Source organism: Cheilinus undulatus, linkage group 20 (assembly GCF_018320785.1).
Source record: "Cheilinus undulatus linkage group 20, ASM1832078v1, whole genome shotgun sequence".
NCBI lineage: Eukaryota > Metazoa > Chordata > Actinopteri > Labriformes > Labridae > Cheilinus > Cheilinus undulatus.
In genome coordinates, this window is record NC_054884.1 from 8,233,971 (window position 1) to 8,253,946 (window position 19,976).

The 19,976-nt window shown below is 38.8% G+C and overlaps 1 protein-coding gene across 1 annotated transcript in view; it reads left to right on the top strand.

Annotated features, from left to right (window-relative positions):
* The first annotated feature begins 1,529 nt into the window (after positions 1 to 1,529).
* Positions 1,530 to 19,976, top strand: part of mbtd1 (mbt domain containing 1) — a 31,739-nt gene continuing 13,292 nt past the window's right edge. Inside the window, exons 1-16 of the mRNA XM_041815123.1 lie at positions 1,530 to 1,682; positions 7,091 to 7,295; positions 7,379 to 7,512; positions 7,598 to 7,712; positions 7,794 to 7,876; positions 7,968 to 8,085; positions 9,478 to 9,612; positions 9,700 to 9,788; positions 9,984 to 10,218; positions 11,680 to 11,735; positions 13,028 to 13,132; positions 13,216 to 13,363; positions 13,462 to 13,544; positions 14,933 to 15,167; positions 15,703 to 15,774; positions 18,181 to 18,336. Of these exons, the coding sequence (XP_041671057.1) occupies positions 1,662 to 1,682; positions 7,091 to 7,295; positions 7,379 to 7,512; positions 7,598 to 7,712; positions 7,794 to 7,876; positions 7,968 to 8,085; positions 9,478 to 9,612; positions 9,700 to 9,788; positions 9,984 to 10,218; positions 11,680 to 11,735; positions 13,028 to 13,132; positions 13,216 to 13,363; positions 13,462 to 13,544; positions 14,933 to 15,167; positions 15,703 to 15,774; positions 18,181 to 18,336 (1,990 nt within the window). The 5' untranslated portion in view covers positions 1,530 to 1,661. The remainder of the gene's footprint in view (positions 1,683 to 7,090; positions 7,296 to 7,378; positions 7,513 to 7,597; positions 7,713 to 7,793; positions 7,877 to 7,967; positions 8,086 to 9,477; positions 9,613 to 9,699; positions 9,789 to 9,983; positions 10,219 to 11,679; positions 11,736 to 13,027; positions 13,133 to 13,215; positions 13,364 to 13,461; positions 13,545 to 14,932; positions 15,168 to 15,702; positions 15,775 to 18,180; positions 18,337 to 19,976) is intronic.

Sequence of the window (19,976 nt, forward strand, 5' to 3'; positions counted from 1 at the left end):
TGAAAAATGGTCAGACAACGTGCATTGGCAGCACTCATATAAAGTATCCTGAGAGGCCACAGAATTTTGTGTATTATATCCCGTTCCCTAAACAACACATTTAGATTAAGCGTTGTGACAGACCACAGTCAGCTCAGTGAAAAGATCAACAAGATCTTCATTTGTTCAGAGATAAGGTAGCAAGGTGTTTGCATAATGACAGATATATAAGACCTCATACCTCTGTTCCAGCTCATCACAAAGGTGCTCAGTGGAGTTAAAGAGTCAAAAGATCTTAAAGGGGCATGAGGCTTTGTCTGCTCTGAGGCTGCCAAAATCGGATTTGCAAATATTGACAAAAACAACATAAAGCAGTTATAAAGTAGTTTATACAAAGGTCTTTTGATAAGAAAGGCATGCATAGACCTTTTTATAGGGTTTCATCGGTGAAACAATTAACATCTATGTTGATTTTTGACAGCAGTGTGTCACTTTTTCTTCTCTATGGGTTCCTGGGGAGGCTTGGCTTTTCTTTGGTACATGTAGGGGGTGCTCCAAGGAAGAATGGTTGGGAAACATTGCTTTACACCACTCCATATTGACACTTGCCATTGGACTTGGTGATCGAAGGCTTGCATGCAGATGCTCCACCCATTCCCTGGAGCTCCCACCACACAGCTTTTGTGTTCACATTTGTGCCAGCAGAACTCTTCTTGATTTTACTTGGTCTTCTGCTTCGTGGCTGTTGTTCCTGAACGCTTCAACTTTCTTATAATATCGCTAACAGTTGATTGTGAAATATCCAGCAGGGATGAAGTTTCATAAAACGTCTTATTAAGGTGGCATTGACCCGTTTTGTATTGCAAATGTTTGCAAATAGAGACTGCATGTCTAGGTGGTTGATTTTAATCACCTGAATTCAATAATCCAACAGTTTTGGCCAAATACTTTTGTCCATATTGTGCACCTTATATATACATACCACAGGTTTTAATGTCCAAAACTGCAGCACTAACATTTAAGTCTAAATTTGGTGTCTGTAATGAAAACTAAACTTACTTAATCATTAAAGATATATATTTTGTTAGTCTTAGTCATAGTTGTAGACGACAAAACCATCCCAGTTTTGTAAAATAGGCTTCCATAACGAGTATTATACTCAGTCCATTTAGCTGAAAAGTATCTTAAATTGATTTTAAGATCACTAAATTATTAATACTATGTGCATTTGAGTTTTAACACATAAAAGTAGGTATAAGAAGTCATAAAGAAAGTTATATATTTGTTCCGTGTTGATTTAAAACTAATATTACCCTACAGTTTGCATCAGCGTGGCCCAGGTAGTGAGAATAATATTAATGAGTCTCTATTTAAAACTAGAGTTGCTCTAATCTGCTCTTTTCTGCTGTAAAAATGAAAGAACCATTCATTCATGATCACTGCAGAGTCCACTGTTTTGTTTCTGTGTGGGTCGATGACCTCCATTTTTGATCCACCAATCGCAAGAAAGTAGGTTACGCTAGCGCATGCGCAGAGGCGACAGAGTAATTTGTTGATATCCTGCCTGGTAGTATATTCATTTAGACTTTGGTATATTAAAATCCAGATTTATCCTCAGGGTTGGGGATTTTATTTGCATTTGGCAGCAGCGTTAAAAGGAATGTTATCTATATGAAGGGCTAATGGAAGACACACGGGATTTGGTGAGTGAATTTAAAGTATTTTAGGGCCGAGAGCTTCCGATTACAGAGGATTTGCTTAGGCTAGCGCTCCTCCTTTGTTGTTATCTATGGTATCTAGCTAGTGGGTCAGCTAGGAACAAATATTACACAGATATTTCTATAAAAGAAACAAAAATGTATTCACCATAACCTCCCTAAAAAATTCCACATGCGTTTAGGGGCTAGTTTGCTAAGTAGTTAAAGAAAGCGTTGAGCGTTTGTGAATCAAGAACTGGAAAAACAGGTTTCCGCTAGCCTAGCGATGCTAACGCTAGTTAGCCGTAGGGGCTATATCTAATAAGGCCGCCCTTTAATTTAGCTAACACGAAGGCTTGTTTTTCTGTTTTGTGCATTTAAAATTTCGCAGGGGTTGTCCCTTAGTTCTGGTCTGATGTTTAATCTTGCAGCGGTTTTGCAGTATTAATAATTAATGTTAGCAGTTAGCATGTCACAGTGATGCTCAGAGGAGGAAGTAGACTGTCTGACAACAGTAAACATTAAAACTATCTTCCGGATTCAGTCCATTTAAAACGAGGAACACTTTGTGAAATGTGGTCTTTTCAGGTCAGAAATCATATGCATATTTATCTTGTCTGATCACCGTTTCAGAGCAGTTTGGAGTTGATTTATAACTAAAACTGCTCTGCAGATGTTCGGTGCAACAGCTACTAACGTTCATTACATTAACGGTTTATCCGATAAAACAGGCTGAAAATGCTAGATATCGAGATCTGCGCTGCCTATAAAAAGTATTCACCCCCTTGGAAGTGTTACCCGTATATTGGTTTTATATCTAAAAAATCATGGTCAATATAATTAGACCTTTTGACAAAAAACCTCTTTAATGTGAAAGGGAAAACAGATTTCCACAGAGTAATGTCAATTAAATAAATGCCATGTAAAAAAGTGACTGCATAAATATTCACCCCCTTAATGTCAGTATTTAGTAGTTGCACCTTTATCTGCAATCACAGCCCTGAGTCTGTGAGGATGGGACTCAGTCAGGCACATCTGGACACTGCACGTTTCTTCTTTGCAGAAATGCTCAAGTCAGTGTTAATCTGAGTTCACTGATTAACATTTACTAATTAGCAACAGTTAATCTGCTACCTGCAACAGGTATCAGATTAGATCTTGAGTCTCCTGTGATTTCATTAATATCGTATGAGAGCGGGTTAATGGCTCACATGTCTACATTCTGCCGTCACTCCTGAGTTTTGCAGATAAAAACTGCTAAAAACCGATCCCTCCTCTAAATCTCAACTCAGGGTTTTCATAATAATCTAACTAGGAGAAATCAAACGTAAAAAGTACATCCTGTCCACTATTGTAAGTGTGCTGGTTAAACAGAAAGCTAGTCTTGCTCTCAGTTTCACCCGGATTCCCCAAACAAACTGTCCTCTGGGGCTGCAGTGGTGCTGTTTAAGCTGAAAGTGAAGTTCCTGAATATAACTGGGCACATAGTGAGAGAAGGCAGAATATGGTGTTTAATACCGAGCTATAAAAGGAGCATGATACTTCATTATGACTTAAAAAGAGCTGGATTGTTGGATCATTACAGTTTTACTTTCACGGTCTTGTAAACCCACAAGGGTTTGGCACTTTGTGTCCATGGTGTGTAAATCACACATTCAGTCTACCAGCTGTGAAGCTCTACTACGAGTGCTGCAGGCGATGCTGTGATTTTTGCCATCTGTGAAGTTGGAGCATGCTCTGCTGGATGTCTTATTAACAATTTCTGTATTACTGGATCTGTAAAATGTTTACATGAGCAAATAGCTTTGGAAAACATGTACATTTAGGTTGATATATTGGGTGTAGGGCAGTTTGCTGTGAGAACCACTAACAGAAATATGCATAATGACTGCATAATAATCTGTCTGAATTGTTAAGTCTAAATGGCAAATTATTATTTTATTTATGTCATTTTATTCATGGAGATGTTTTCTTTAATTTCTTTTAAGAAGGGGTAGTTTATTTTTAAGGTTTGTTTTCTTGTACATGTTGACTTTTTGCAGCTTATTGTTACTTACAGTGCATGTATGTTTGACAAAGAATTGAATTTGCTTTTCTTTTTAGATATTTGTTTTTCTTGGTCCTGCCCTAATGTGATAATATCAGGCAGCTGATATTTCACACACACACTGAATTAGTAAAAATAGAGAGCAGCACACAGTTTCCCCCCACACCATCAACACTTGGAAGGTGGGGAACCCAGGTATATTTAAAGTCCTCCCACCCCTCAGTAAATTTGCTGACCATTTTTCCTTTTTCTTTTTAAACTGCATATGTAGTCACCATCTGTGAGAGACATTCTCTTGCACGTCCCTCCAGTAAATGCACTGACTGAGTTGCAGTATCTTCTTCATGTTCTGTGATTTTTACATTTTTCTGCTTCTTGCTGCTGATATTATCCTGTATTCTGCACTTCAGGATGCTGGTTGTGGTATGCTACCTCAGCAACAATAAGCCTTCCCACAGCTCAGCTGTATGATATTGGAGTATCAAAAAATATTTTAAAAGGCGAGTGACGCTGTTTGAGCGACTTAAAGAAATGCACTGCAGATGATTACTGTCAACAGCAGGAAAAAGGTTAAACTTACAGAAACAGGCAGTGTGAGGTGGACATCACTGCTGCTGAAGTACAGCATCATTCTGTAAGAAACACTTTACAGGTGTTTGGAAACTTGTGTGTCTCTTCTGGAGTCCGCTCTAGCAAAAGATAAAAATCTAAAAATAGACAGACTATTTAAAAGACAAAAGAGCAATGAAATAAATGACAGTTTAATTAAAATGTATGCAAGATTTTTTTCTTCTTCTCAAGGTTTTTACATCTGTTATAACACAGAAAATGTTCTGTTAGTGGGCGCTGGTTTAGACCAGTTGATAGAGCAGCTGCTGATATTGTCCCTTTATAAATAAAATAAAAAGGGCTTCCAAAAGATTAAAGATTTTTTAAATAGAGATTCATCTCAGGATTTTTGTAGTTAATCACACCCATTTATCACATTTTAGAATTTCATTATTTTGCATTTTGCAAAACTTTTCCTGTGCCATTTTGGATATTTCTTCTATCTTAAGCAAAGGGTAACTAACTTCCTGTTTGGATACAGACCTGCTTTTGTATGTAGGGCAAAGATAAAAAACACATTAACTTAAACATGGAAAAAGGAACTTGTTAACTGAAGAGGAGGTAAATATTTGCCATCACTAGGTTCAGATGATTTTTGTCTTGTCCACTGAGCTGTCTGAGTTTTTTGAGTTGAAATGAGACACTGAGGAGCAGTGGTGGACTTATTTTACATCACTGTGGCTGCAGGGATTGACCAAAGAGTGTTGAAATGGATAATAAAATGATTAATCATATAGTTTTTTTTGATTGGTGCACTAATTGTGGATTGTAGTTAATTACAGTTAATGCAATAAATCTTGACAGCCCTGAAAATAATTTAAAAATTTACTAAGACTTTAATCGTTGATGTACTGGTTGCAGGATCAGAATTGTGCATGTCTTTACCCGCTCTCTCTCCCATTATTTCATGTCTCTCTTTCACTGACCTAACAAATAAAGATGAGAATCCCCCAAAATCATGCATGTGGTGATGGTCTGTTTGTGCTGATGTGCGGTGTTTAGTGTCTGCAAAACTTAGCATCTTGTCTGATGACCAAAAAGCACCATTTTGATCTCATCAGACCAAAGAACTTTCTCAACCACGGAGTCTCCCACATGCCTTTTGGTGAACTCTAGTCAACATTTAATATGAGTTTTCTTCAGCAGTGTCTTTCTCTTTGCCACTTGTCTCTCCCATCTCAGCTGCTGAAGCTTCAGAGTAGTCATAGGTGTTTTTGTGGCTTTTCTCTCTAGTCTCCTTCTTGCATGATCACTCAAGTTTGTGAGGACAGCCTGTTCAAGGAAGATTTGCACGTGCCATATTCTTTCCGTTTCTTGATGATGGATTTAACTGAAGTCTGGGGGATGTTCATTGTTCAATGCTTTGGAAATGTTTTTGCATCCATCCCCTGACTTATACCTTTCAATAACCTTTTTTTTCTGAATTGCTTGGAGTGTTCTTTTGTCGTCATGGTGTAATGGTAGCTACTGATTAACCAGTGACTGGACCTTCACACAGGTGTCTTTATATTACAATCACTTGAGACTAGGGGTGGGTAAAGATATCGATTAATCGATGCATCGCAATATTTCCCCCCTCAATTCAATATCGATTCAGCAAATCCTCTGAATCGATTAACCTCCTGGCCAGTGGGGGTCACTGTGCGTTGTCTGGACGGAAGCCACACTCAACCAAACAGCTACCAACCATAGCCATGTTATGTGAGGTTTATCACAGCGTCCAAGAGGAAAGAAATATAATTAAAGTTTACATGCACTTTTTCAGTGTTTATACAGAACTGGCATGTTTTTACTTTTGTACTCCTTATGCACAAATAAGTTGTTATTGTGCAAATTTTTTTTCATATGTTTTATTGCTAAAAAATGTGAGGTGACCTACCACATATGTTCACATGGGCATGAAAATAATTATTAAAAATTATCAACAGGTCATTTGTGTATTTCTACTTCTTACTGAATCAACATCAAAGCATTTAAATCAATATCAAATCGATATTGAATTGAATCGCAACCTAAAGAATCGAAATCGAATGGAATCGTGAGGTTCCTAGCAATACCCAGCCCTACTTGAGACACATTCACTGCACTCAGGTGATCCCCATTTCCCTAGTTGTAGAGTAGCATTAATTGACTGGGCCTCTGTTGAATTAACATTGCTTATTTTTATGTAATTGACATCACTTTTCTGAAATGTGTTCTCACTTTGACTTTAAAGAGTTCTTTGTATTTTATTTGTCAACAAAGCCAAATTATACTGGCCATGATTGATTTTTAAAATCATTTAAAGGGTAAAACATCCAAGGGTAGGGCTACTTTTATAGGCTCAGTGTGTGCATGCACCTTGAATATATTTAAAAATACTTTCATGACAATTTATGTGATTCCCATAACAACACGTAACTATTAAACAAGATCAGCATTCCCCCATTTATGAGCAAAAGCAGAGATACTATAGACTCAGCTCTGTGGCAGTTTACACAAAATTTATTCTTTAAAAAAAGAAGTTTTCTAAATATTTTTTCTAGATCTTTAGTTTTGAAGTGTAGTGAACTGAATATTTGTCCTTCAGATCATTGATGCAACAGCAAACATTACCTTAAATTTAGGAAAAGTGTAAAACCCATGCTGTTTCTGGCATTTATTTATTCTGTGAGAAAACTGTGATTAGATCTGTTGTTAGGGAGGAAAGAAGCCAGTCACTGCCCTAAAGTTTGTAACCGATGTAAATTTGAATATCTCCTTGTTGATGTTTTTAAAGGCTGAACGAACCCCACGTTCAGAGCGTAAGCGGAGAGACTCATTCGGGATGTTTGATGGCTATGACAGCTGCAGCGAGGAGTCCACCAGCAGCTCCAGCTCAGAGGACAGCGAAGATGAGGTGGTGCCCTCCAACCCCGCCAGCCTGCCTATCATTAAGAACAATGGGCAGGTCTACACCTACCCCGACGGCAAGGCTGGAATGGGTCAGTAGACGAGAAACTGAACTCTGTGTGAATATTCCCAAAGAATATTATTTATTCATCCTACTGTCGTCTCTGTTTCACAGCCACTTGTGAGATGTGTGGGATGGTTGGAGTTCGGGACGCTTTTTACTCCAAAACAAAGCGCTTCTGCAGTGTTTCGTGTTCCCGGAGTTATTCCTCAAATTCTAAAAAGGCTAGCATTTTGGCAAGACTCCAGGTGAGCGCATTACAAGGTTCCTGCAGCAAATGTTCGATTAATTCATAAAAGATATTTACACGGATGTCTGCCTTGATTTCTGAAGGGCAAACCACCGACAAAAAAGGCAAAAGTCTTACAGAAACAGCCTCTTGTGGCGAAGTTGGCAGCATACGCCCAGTACCAAGCAAGTCAGCAGAACCAGGCCAAATCAAAAGCAGGTAAGTAAAGTAAAAAAATCATTTATGATGGTTGATATGATAAGGGTGCTCTGGCTTTACATTATTTGTTGTATCTGTCAGTGGTTCCTGCAGAGAGCTTTGACTGGGGGCGATATATCTGTAGCAATAACACCATCGGAGCTCCAGTCAGCTGCTTCAAACATGTAAGTAAAGTGTGTGAGTGGAGCAGATAGAGATGACAAATTTGTTATTATTTGACTGGATAACTTCACCGACTCCTCTGCTCGGCTTCAGGCCCCTATGGGGACGTGCTGGGGAGACATCGAAGAAGGAGTGAGGATTGAAGTGCTCAACTCGGACACAAACCTCTCCACTAAAGTGTACTGGATAGCAGAAATCATTAAGCTAGCAGGTGAGACTACATCAGTGACATTGTATGTGTCACAGATGTCATCAGATACAATTTAAAACTTCAGATCGACTTTGTATCGTGTGAGACTTTGAGATATCGGCTAATATTGAATAGTTGTCCAAAGAATCAAACCATATTATGTTTGGATGAAAATGCAGATTTTACACCCGTTTCTCAAAACCTTTTTCAAACAACCAGCTTTGGGAGAGGTAAAGTTTGTGCTCCTGTCCTAAAACTGGAGTTGTGTTTTAAGCAATTCAGTCGCAAAGTGTGAACTGACTTTCCACCGTGGTGATCATAGGTTAGCTTGAAATCACACAGTGTTTGCTGGGATTTAAGGAACAGCAGAGTGTCTAACAGCACTAAAGTGCTGGTTGTTTCTCTCTGAGTTTTCTCTCTGAAAGCTGAACAAAAACTTTGCTTCATTGAAAAAAAAAAACCCTCCTCTGGTTAAAGGCCTTTACACATTAAGGGCAATGTGAATAAACGGCACAAAAATGCGCACAGTCAGAGGTGGGAATCTTTAGGCGACTCATGATTTGATTATGATTCATAGGGCTACGATTTGTTTCTTAATCAATTATTGATGCATTGGGGTTTTTTTCTTACATTTCCGTTGTTCTCACTGTGTCAAACATAATTTCAGCTGGTCAGAAGTGTTTTCAGAGAGCTGATTGATCCATAGCATTTATTAGCCATATGTCTAAGGTCAGAGGAGACTGTGTTGCGAAATATTTCATTGAATTCAAGTCTGGTTAGTTTGGAAACAGCTCCAGCTGTGCAAGTAGTGCTTTTAGTTTCACATGGACATTTTAGGCGTCCTGCTGCCTGTCTCACTCTCTTACCAGGCTACGTAAGGCAAAAACACAAGCACTGGCTACAGACAGATATGAAGAGGACAAACATCATGTGCTCCTCTGTCTGCCTTAAAACTCAGCAACAAGTATTCTGATTGGCCAGGTGCATTCTCATTGGGACTTGCCACAGGTTCAGACAGGTGGCAAACAAGACTACTAGCTTCTCTGCGTGCAGTATGAGGACGGTGTATGTGTCCACAAGGAGGTGTTTCCATGATTGTGTGAATTTAAAAGTTGTGTCAGTTATGGTTGCTCCGTCATGACAGCCACCGTTGTAACAGTGACCGCAACAAGACACATCCAATTTAGATTATAAGAACAAAGAATTTCTCTGAATTTGAAAACTGTTGGAACTAAAAAAGAAAGTGACAAAGGAGTAGTCATGTTTTATGAATGCTGAGATTTCAGTGCGAAAACTCTATTGTAGTTTTAATGACATCTGAGTAAACACTGTACAATAGAGGAAGTGAGTATGTTTGAAATATTTCCTTTTTCAACAACAAGCAGTCAAATAAGTTCTTTTCTGCATGTTCAGGGTTCAAGGCTCTCCTACGGTACGAGGGCTTTGACAACGACAATGGTAAAGACTTCTGGTGTAATCTCTGCATCCCCGAGGTTCATCCGGTGGGATGGTGTGCGTCCAGTGGCAAACCCCTCGTACCTCCAAAAAGTGAGCTTTGTGTTAAACCTGTTTCTCTTTCTCTAAAGCTTGTGTTAATGAAAACAGCTAAAGCCATTTCTATGCTCTGTCTCACAGGCATTCAGCATAAGTACTCGAACTGGAAAGCCTTTCTCGTGAAACGTCTCACTGGAGCTAAAACACTGCCGCCTGATTTTAGTACCAAGGTATGACACACCAATGCCTCTGTAAACTTCATGTATCATTTTTTGCTCAAACCTTTTGTTTTTTTACTTTAATTTTTGTTGACTTTTGTTCAAGGGTAGCCAGAATTGTCAGTAAGGGATGTGACCAAACACAGACAGGAAGTAGAGTGAAGGGAAATCTATCTATGATAATGCCTCATTTTTCCACCACCACAGGTACATGAAAACATGCAGTTTCCCTTTAAGAAGCTGATGCGGGTGGAGGTAGTGGATAAGAATTACCTGTGCCGGACACGGGTGGCGTTGGTGGAGCAGGTGATCGGAGGTCGCCTCCGGCTGGTTTATGAGGAGAGCGAGGACCAGTCGGATGACTTCTGGTGTCACATGTTCAGCCCGCTCATCCACAACATCGGCTGGTCCAGAAGCATTGGGCATCGCTTCAAACGATCTGGTGAGTCTGGGAAGTCAGGGCAGATAAGATGGTGCAAACAACTTGCTCTCTTTGTTGGTATTTGATGTAAGATGATTAAGTTGAACTAAATATTACGGAAATGCTCTAAGTATGATGTATCATACCATTTTCCCACTGTTTAATGTAGTCGAATGTGATGTTAGTGACAAATCTGTGCCATGCTTTGGTCAAAATTTAATCCTCAGTCTTTGTTTTCTGACTTCACTTCCTTTTTTATGGCTATGAAATCTGATCCAGGTCCTGTCAGGCTGGAATAGATAATTTTCAGTGAGTGGTTCGGATTAGTTTGGTACATTATCAAAAGCTGGAAAGGGTCCCAAATTATTGACCTGTACTGTCCTATTTTTTGTAACCCAAGCTTACCATCCGTCACAAAAAGGCGGGGCTAAACACAATCGAGGGTTTGCACAGATGTCACTTGTAGCAACACAACTGCTCATCCAGGCTGCAAAACACGGCTGTCTACTCCATGAGGAGGGGGTGGAAATGGGAGAAAAACAGACTGATATCTGTTTAGAATAGGGATATCTGGACTCTACAGAGATCCATGATGGTTTCTGGACCGTAGATTATGATATGCGGTCATAAATAGTTTCCTGGGGTTTATGTGGACCTGATTTTTAAGTACACGAAGCAGAGCCTGAAAGCTCACATCATCCTGGTTTATCAGTGATGGATGGTAAGCTGAATTAATGATGAAGTTTTGTTATTATGAAGCTTTAGATGAGCTGTTTCTCTGCACTGCAGAGATAAATTTTTCCTGCAGCCAGCCTCAAGTGAACACTCGCAGTATTGCAGTTTTTTTTGCACTTCAGCATTGGCTCCATTTTCAGAATTGGAGGTTGCTGCTTGGGCGTCACATGCATACCCTCTACCGTCCCACCAAGTGAAGGTGTGGGTGTCTGTGGAAAGGCAAACTATCTTGGGGTTTACCATACCAAACTGTACTCAGTCAAACTGGAATACCCTATGGAAATGCAGCAGAAATTTACCCAAACTAGAGCTGCAAAGACAGACTGAGTCCATGAGTACACTATCTAAAGATAATCAAATGCAAACTATTAATAACTGATTAATATTTCAGTAATTTTCAGGTCAAAGAAACAATAATTAAAGCATATAGCTTCTAAAATGTTTAGATTTGGTAATTGTTTATTTATAACAGTAAACTAAGTGTCCTTGGTTATTGTTATATAAATTTTAAAAGGAGCAATTCAATAATGTATTGAATAAAATGAATGGAACATTATAGGCTATGTATTAGGCTTTCAATCTTTCACATAGTCAGACAACAAACTGTGAAAATGTTGTATTTTCTCATTGAATATGTTGTGTTGAAGCCGTTTTGTTCTGCTGTTTATAAACATATTAAATGTGGGTGCTGAAACATCTTTTGCTCAGATGCCAAACTACTTTTTGATTCACTCTTTTATTTTCCAGATGTTTCAAAGAAAATTGAGGGTCAGGCTGATGCTCCTGCACAGTTCTTCCAGAAGGTAATGAATATACATAACATTTTTCTATGCCTGCCTCTCTTAGGGAGGAAACTTGCACCTTACAATAAAATTTATATGTAGTTGTTCTAAGTCTTCTAAGGCAGTGTTACCAACCTTTATCTACTGAGCCCCCCCCACTCATATCTAGAAAGAGCTAAGGACCTCCTGGACCCAAAAAAGTGATAGTTTCCTTACAAAATACCTTTGTATGAACTATTTCTACATATTTTATTGTAAGTTTGGACAGGCATTCACACCCTCTCTAAATCTCTCTGTGATGGATAAAACAAATGTAGATATAGCTTTTAAAATAAAAGCATATTAAAAGCTTTAAGCCACACATTTCTTTCCAGACACACATACCGAAACCAATTTCATGAGCCATTTCTCAGTGTTGACCCACCAGCACAAACATTTTAGTCACCAAGTTTTTATCCCTAATGATATTTTTTTGGTGATTCTAATGCCTGATTTGCATGGTTTTACCTAGGGACCTCTAGTAATTTGTATTAATCATGCAGAATGTCTGCGTTCTTAATCCTGTGCGAATTGACCATGTCTGTAATTTGCGGAGTAAAATTGCAGAACTACTTACCATATTTCAGCACACATATGTCCATAGGTAAAACTATATTATGAACTCGGCATTCTGTTGTCTGACAGTCTTGAAGGATGAAAATGTACCATTTGTCTTCAACTGGTGCAAAGACACATGAATAATTTCTTAGTAAATGTATTTTACTGATCTCTAAGGAAGAGTATTGGGGCCACTGAAAAAAAAAATTGGAGACGAATTTTTCTTTTTCACTTGTAAGAAAAAAGTCAGAATTCTGAGATTAAAGTCAGAATTCTGAGTTTAATCTCAGAATTCTGAAAAAAAAATTGAGACCTTTTTTCATTTGAAGAATAAAGTCAGAATTCTGACTTTAATCTCAGAATTCTGACTTTTTTGTCAGAATTCTGACTTTTTTCTCAGAATTCTGACTTTTTGTCAGAATTCTGACTTTTATCTCAGAATTCTGACTTTTTGTCAGAATTCTGACTTTTTGTCAGAATTCTGACTTTTATCTCAGAATTCTGACTTTTTTCTCACAAGTGAAAAAAAAATTTTCGTCTCAAATTTTTTTTTTTTCAGTGGCCCCAATACTCTTCCGTAGATCTCACAGCAGAAGACTTTCCTAATAAAAAGTCTGACGAACATCCTTTACTGCTTTCAATGTTAAGGCATTTAAATGTGGTGTTATATTTAAATAGTTTTCCAATTTGTCCCTCTCTCTGCATGCGATCTTTAGGTGAAAGATGTGGACCAGAGCGGGGATTGGTTCAAAGATGGGATGAAGCTAGAAGCCATCGACCCCCTCAACCTCTCAACTATATGTGTAGCCACTGTAAGAAAGGTGAGCGTGTCATGTGACTCTCAGACAGGAAATGAAGATGTTCTGCCGCTAACGTCATCCTCTGTGTGCTGATGTTTGTGCAGGTGTTGGCAGACGGGTACCTCATGATCGGGATCGACGGATCGGAGGCGGTGGATGGATCAGACTGGTTCTGTTACCACGGCACCTCCCCCTCCCTCTTCCCTGTCGGCTTCTGTGAAATCAACGACATTGAACTCACACCCCCTAGAGGTGATGTACACTCATGTCTTTGTGACACTGATAAATCTCTTATAGTAGTTTACCTGTCTTCATCTGTGGTTGTTAAAGTTCTCCTGTCCTCTCCTCAGGGTACACTAAACTGCCATTTAAATGGTTCGACTACCTCAGAGAAACAGGATCAAGCGCTGCTCCTGTCAAGTTCTTCAACAAGGTACGGCTGATCGTCTGTGATCATTAATACCAAAAATAATGATAGTGAGATCACTTAAGGTGGCTTAACTCATTATAACTTACACAACTTATTAAGTTTTAAGTATTTTTTACACCAACTCCAGTTCAGAAAAAGTTGGGACATTTTGTAAAATGTAAATAAAAACAGAATACAATGATGCTCAAGACACTGCTAATTATGAACAACTGAACATTCAGGAGTTTTCCTTTTATACCCAGTCATGGTATGATCACCCGTTACAATTAATCTACTCACCTATGGAATGTTTCAGGTGTTTTTTAAGCTTACCACAACTCACCCAGTCTTTTCCTGCCCCTGTCCCACCTTTTTTGCTGCAGCATTAAATTTAGAATATGGGATTAATTTTTTCTTGAATATTGAAAATATACCAGTTGAACATTAATTATCTTGTCTTTGTGCTGTATTCAGTTGAATTTAGGTTGAAAAGGATTTTAAATCACTGTATTCGTTTCAGGGCTGGGCAATTCATCGACAATAAGATTAAATCGCAATATGGCCTGCCACTATTTTGAAATCACAGAAGGTGCAATATTTCTTTGACCTAAAATTTGTGTCAAAATTGCAGTTTTAAACTTTTTTTTTGCAGCAGAGATGCTCTGCATGACATATGCAGTCATTCAAGTGCCAGTTTTTAGAATAGTCTATAGAAAAATTCTAACTTCATTTTTGTAGTTTTTTTTTCTTATTAAATATGAGAATTACAAAAATCCTTCAATGCACCAATTATAACCAGTTCGCAATACGAATCCAAATCATCATAATCAGATCATTTTGAAGACTTTTTCAGCCCTTGTCTAGGAATAAAAGAGAGCTAAGGAATAATCGCATATCAAATCGCAATTACAATATAGGAGAAAAAATTGAAATTATTATATACAAAATTGCATGTAGCTTCCTCTTTTTCAGACTTGGTTTGTGTGATTAAAGATCTTTATCTCTGTTAGTGTGCCGTGCCGTGCTGTCACTCTACAGAGCTCATTGACTTGTTTTGTGAAGGGGAGATAGTAGTGCATTAATGTTACCTAACCCCTGATTGGAATATTGTGCTCTAACTCATGTAAGGTAAAATTATTCAGCTCACAACCATCAGATATTTCATAAAACAACTTTCTGTTTTTCCCTCGCCAAAATAAAAGCTCTAGATGTCATCCAGTTCGAAGGAGGAAGTGAAATTCACAGAGCAGAGAAGTAAATATTTAACAGATGCAGTGACATTTGCATGATGTTGGGAGAGACTGTGTTTTTATTGTTTGTTGTAAAATGTGTTCACTTCCTCTTCTTTGTTTTTTTTCTTCCTGTAAATGATTAACATCCTTCTTTCTCCCTTGCCATCTGAAATCCTCCAGGAGGTTCCCAATCATGGTTTCCGGCAGGGTATGAAGCTGGAGGCTGTGGATCTGATGGAGCCGCGGCTGGTGTGTGTTGCCACAGTGACGAGGGTTGTGCACCGGCTACTGAGGATCCATTTTGACGGCTGGGAGGACGAGTACGACCAGTGGGTGGACTGTGAGTCACCTGACCTCTACCCGGTGGGCTGGTGTCAGCTGACGGGCTACCAGCTCCAACCACCCGCTTCACAGAGTGAGTGGGGAAGTATATACACCGGAAACAGGAAATATTTCATCGCATAAATCACAGTTTGGTACTGACGTGAGCAGAGTTTGTTGTTTACCACGTATAATACCTAACTGCTTAAAGTGCTGCATTTTTTCCATTCAAGTCTTATATTTTTGGGTATCGCTCCAATTTAAAGTGACTTTTTTCAGTAGGGAAGCTTGAATATGTATCTGAGAATCTGCATCATCACGTTTTTTTTTTTTTAAAGATAGGTTTTTGTGTTTTTCTGCCTCCTTTTCTGTCATGTGTTTGTTGTTGTAATACTCAAATTGACCACAAGAGGCTGAAGTGCAACACAGTTCTACTTCCGGGGCTGTGCCCTTTAAAGTATGCATGCAAAGAATCCATCCTTTTATGGCCCCATGCATCATGAAAATCTTAAGGGGGGCATTTTTGTGAATCTTTTCTATATAATCATGCTGAAGCTACAATCATGAATTGCTTTGGCACATTTTGACAGTGGAATTTAGGCCCATAATTGTGTTTTTTTGTTCTTCAGGTAACAGGGAAATGCCTCAGTCCGTACCCAAACAGAAGAAGAAAGCTCAGCAGTACAAAGGCCAAAAGAAAAGTGAGTAATGATAATGTTTTTCCTCCGTTTATGTCCCCCCTCACACTCTTCTTTCCTTGTTCCTCTCACTGTCTCTGCCTCAATGGTCGTGGAAACTCTCCTGCTCTCTAAATGGTCATCTGGTTTATTTTGTCCGGGGGATTCTCACATGGCCGCTCGTGACACCCTGCAGGTGTTTCTTTTTCCCCTTGAAATAGCGGGCACTTTTTAAAACATAGCCTGGTAATGACAGGAGTAGTGTGTGACTACCTGGGAGCAGAAAACCTGGTGTTGCATCCAAAGATGTAGATGACAAGATGCTAATGCTAAATGGATTCACTTTACCAAAACAAAACAGCTCATATGGAAGTCTTTAACTGCCAATATTAGTATCAAACAGTATTTATATTTAAAATAGTATTTTTGATTTGCTTTCAAATTATGTCTGATGCAAACTGACCCATGTTTATCAAGGCTTTTCAAGTACAGGGCCACAATTTGAGGGGAGAAAACAGTCACTTATTTGTAACTGGCATGTTAAGGCATTCAGAAGGCTACTCTACTGAATAAATGGCTTCTTTAAAAATAATACTTTACTTTTAAAACTATTAATGAATTCTAGTGCACACCAAGGTTGTAATAGTTAACTAAAAATAACGAAATAACAGAAAATAAAAATCTTTTTAGTGAACTGAAACTAAATAAAAACTTTCAAAAGTTTTCAAAAAAAAAAGAAAAACTAACCAAATGCTGTGCTTAGAAAACTAACTAGAATAAAATAAAATAAAATTAAAGACAGAAACTCCTTAGTTTTAGTCTTTGACAGCAACATAATGACTGACATGTATGCACAAGCATGGAGAGAGTAAAATCCCCTGATTTGATCGGAGAAGACTTCACACAATAGTCATTTTTGGTCTTAAGTTGTATACAAACATCAAAATTGAATAAACTAAATGAAAAGTGATGAACCCTTTTGGGTCTCACCACTGACAGGTGTCCAATATTGCCAAAAGGTCTTAAACTAACACTAAAACTAATAAAAACTAAACTAAAATGAAGTATTTTTGCCAAATAAAAACTAAACTAAACTAGCAATCCAGTAGGAAAAACTAATTAAAACTAAACTGAAATGTAAAACACAAGGTAAAAACCAAAAATGAAAATGAAAACTAATGAAAAAAAAACAAGATTTTTATAACCTTGGTGCACACAAATGTGTTCAGCTTTACAATTATTTCAAACATTGGTTCAGGCTCTTATTTTCACAGTCACCGCTTATCTAGAACATTTTGGTACCAACACTCGAATGGTCAGAGACTCTGGAAAGAAGACTAGAGAGAAATGTGTCTAAAGACCCCAGAACAACTGCCAAGACACTAGAGAATGACTTAGACTTATCAGGAGTTGTAGTCTCAGAAAAGACGGTCTCTAGAGCCCTGCACAGGAATGGACCAAGAAAAACTACACTTCAGCAGAAGAGACTGAAGTCTGCCTAAGGACAACCTGGCGAAAGGTTCTGCATACTGGAAGTGTTTACTTTAGTCAGATGAAACCATTAGAGCTTTTTGGCCATAGAGACGTTGGTGATGTTTGAAGAAAGAAAGGAGAGGAGACTTAGGAGACGAGTCTGAGACTACAACAAACAACTGCAGGCTGTTATCCAGCAAAAGGAGACACAACTGACTATTAGCATCAGGAGGGCTAATAATTTAGACCCTGTTAGTGAAATAGTTTTCTTTCTGTATGCAAAGAATCCAAAACCAAACTAGGATGTTCTGAAAAACTGGATTTAAATTCCTTACTTTGTTCAACATAGTAGAAAAAAATGGCATTTTCATAGGGAGGCTAATAATTCTGTCCTCATTTGTGATAAGATCGTTTGGATTAACTAGTTTACACTCATGTTTCCTGTACATTTTACACCTAAACCAAACTTAACCAAATCTTGGCATGAGGTTTTCTTTCACAAGTAGACATCTTTCATCTCACCTCACAACCTTTTTTGCACCAAATGATGAAGAGCAGAAGAGTAAGAACTAAAAATAAAGTGATATTATAAAATAATAATAATAAAATAAAAATATCAGTTAAAAAAAATCCTGAATCATGGTAATCTAAAGTAGACTTGAATTGATATTTTCAGAACTGAATATTGGCAGTCCCAGGCTTCCATACGTGTGTTAACCTTGGCGGTTACCAGCGGGGCTGCTCTCTTGGTTGTGGCGGTCTGATGACAGCTTACCAGGGGCTTACTCAGAGGGTCATTCTCATTGGTTGTCAAATGACAAATTTCACCCTAAGTTCTCACCTTTTTAACTCTCCTTCCCAACACAAATGTGAACATCCAGAACTTTCCATTGATCTGAATTGAACCCGTGTTTAAAAAGCCCCTGGTAGCTCACCCGAGTCTGGCTTGGTGTTTAGAGAGGAAGATTCCGGTTGGTCGACGGCCCTTCAGTCAGTCAGGCAGGAGGAGGAGCAGCTTCTCAGGGGATGAAGAGCAGAGTCCGCCCCCTTACCCTGTCCAGGGGCCCACTCGGCCCCGACCCCGAACCCACCTCCACCAAACCCACAAATCAGGTAACATCTCACTAACGATCAAACCAGCGCAGCACCGAGTCCTCTTGGACTCAGCGCTGTTTTTCAACAGGAAGTGCTCGCAGGGGCCCACTGTGGACCTGGATACTGCTGACGCTGCTGGTGCTGCATGTTCTCCTGTTGAATGTTCACTGTCTTTGTTCTCACATGACTATTCTCACATCAACAAATCAACTTTCAGGATTACAGTTCCAGCATTTCTAGTGTTTTTTCTTCACATTGATAGTCATAAAGCATGATTGTTTCATTGTGTATGCATATTTAAATCCTTTAATGCAGTTGTCTTGTTTGTCAGAATGCATGGGAAATTAGAATTAAAGGAAAATTACACTGTTGTTCAAGCAAGACCTTATATTTTTACATTCCCATCAAAGGTAGAAACATTTTTGGTATAACTGCACCCTAATCCCTGCAGGCAGAGTCTCCCTTTCAAGGTGTGTCCATCAAAAGTAACATATTTTTTGCGTTCAGGCTACGATTGGTATTACTATTCTAGATTTTTGTCTTAAAAAATATATCTCCTTCGGGATCTTTCCGTAGCGTTATGAGATTATTCATAGTCAAGATCAAGCTGCAGCCTCAGTTGTTGAAGTCAGCACAGAACGGATAAAGCTGCAGCTCCTTGAAAATTAAATAGTTGTGCTTTAGTAAGCATTGTTTTGTTTTGTTTGAAGAAGAAGCAGTACCCTTTGTTTCTACTTCAAAGTTTCTTCTTCGTAATCCTTCAGGTATTTCAAAGTTTGGTGCAGCGGTTGCTATTTAAACATGTGTGCTAGGTGTCCCTAAATAATGACAAACCACTGTGATTTCATCACGGCCTGCTTGGAGGCAGGGCAGGCCGATTGGGCCCTTCTCCAGAGCAAGACCATTCAGATTCCTACAGAGTAATGTCAGTTGAAAAAAATATGTTAACTATAATAAATGATTGCATTAATATTCACCCCCTTTAAAGTGACTAATTCAACATAGGTCCAGCCAGTTGGTGCTAGTAGTCTCACAATTAGTGAAATGGGGATCACCTGAGTACAGTGAGTGAGCATTAAGTGATTGTAGTATAAAGACACCTGTGTCTGGAAGGTCCCATCACTGGTTAATCAGTATTCCTGGCTACCATTACACCATGAATTGGCAAGGAGCTGAATAACTTTTATAGGCAATATATGTCAAAGTTTTCTGCTGATAACTGCAGCATGGAAGCTGTTCTCTTCTAGTCTCCCATCTGACAACTGGGAGTTAGGGGTGACGAGATCTCATGCCACAAGATCTCGCAAGATCAAAACGCCACAAGATTTCTCATCGCAGAAAAATCAATCTTGCGAGATCAATGTTGTACAGACACTTGGAGCAGCAGCTCTCCTTACAGAAAACAATACCAAACTGGAAGTTATAAAAGATCACAAACATGCCCCGGACACTTTTAAACTGTCGGTGAGAGAGCAAATGAGGAAACGGAGCTGATCCGGTATCCATTAAGATGACCGCTCCAACCACCCCCTCCACCCCCTCGCCTGCACTACTTGGGCCGTACATGATCCGCCTATGCATCATCATAACGGTGTGAACTGATGAAATGCTGATGATGAAAGCCTGTGTAGTCCCCATGAGGAGAATACAGTGTTTAT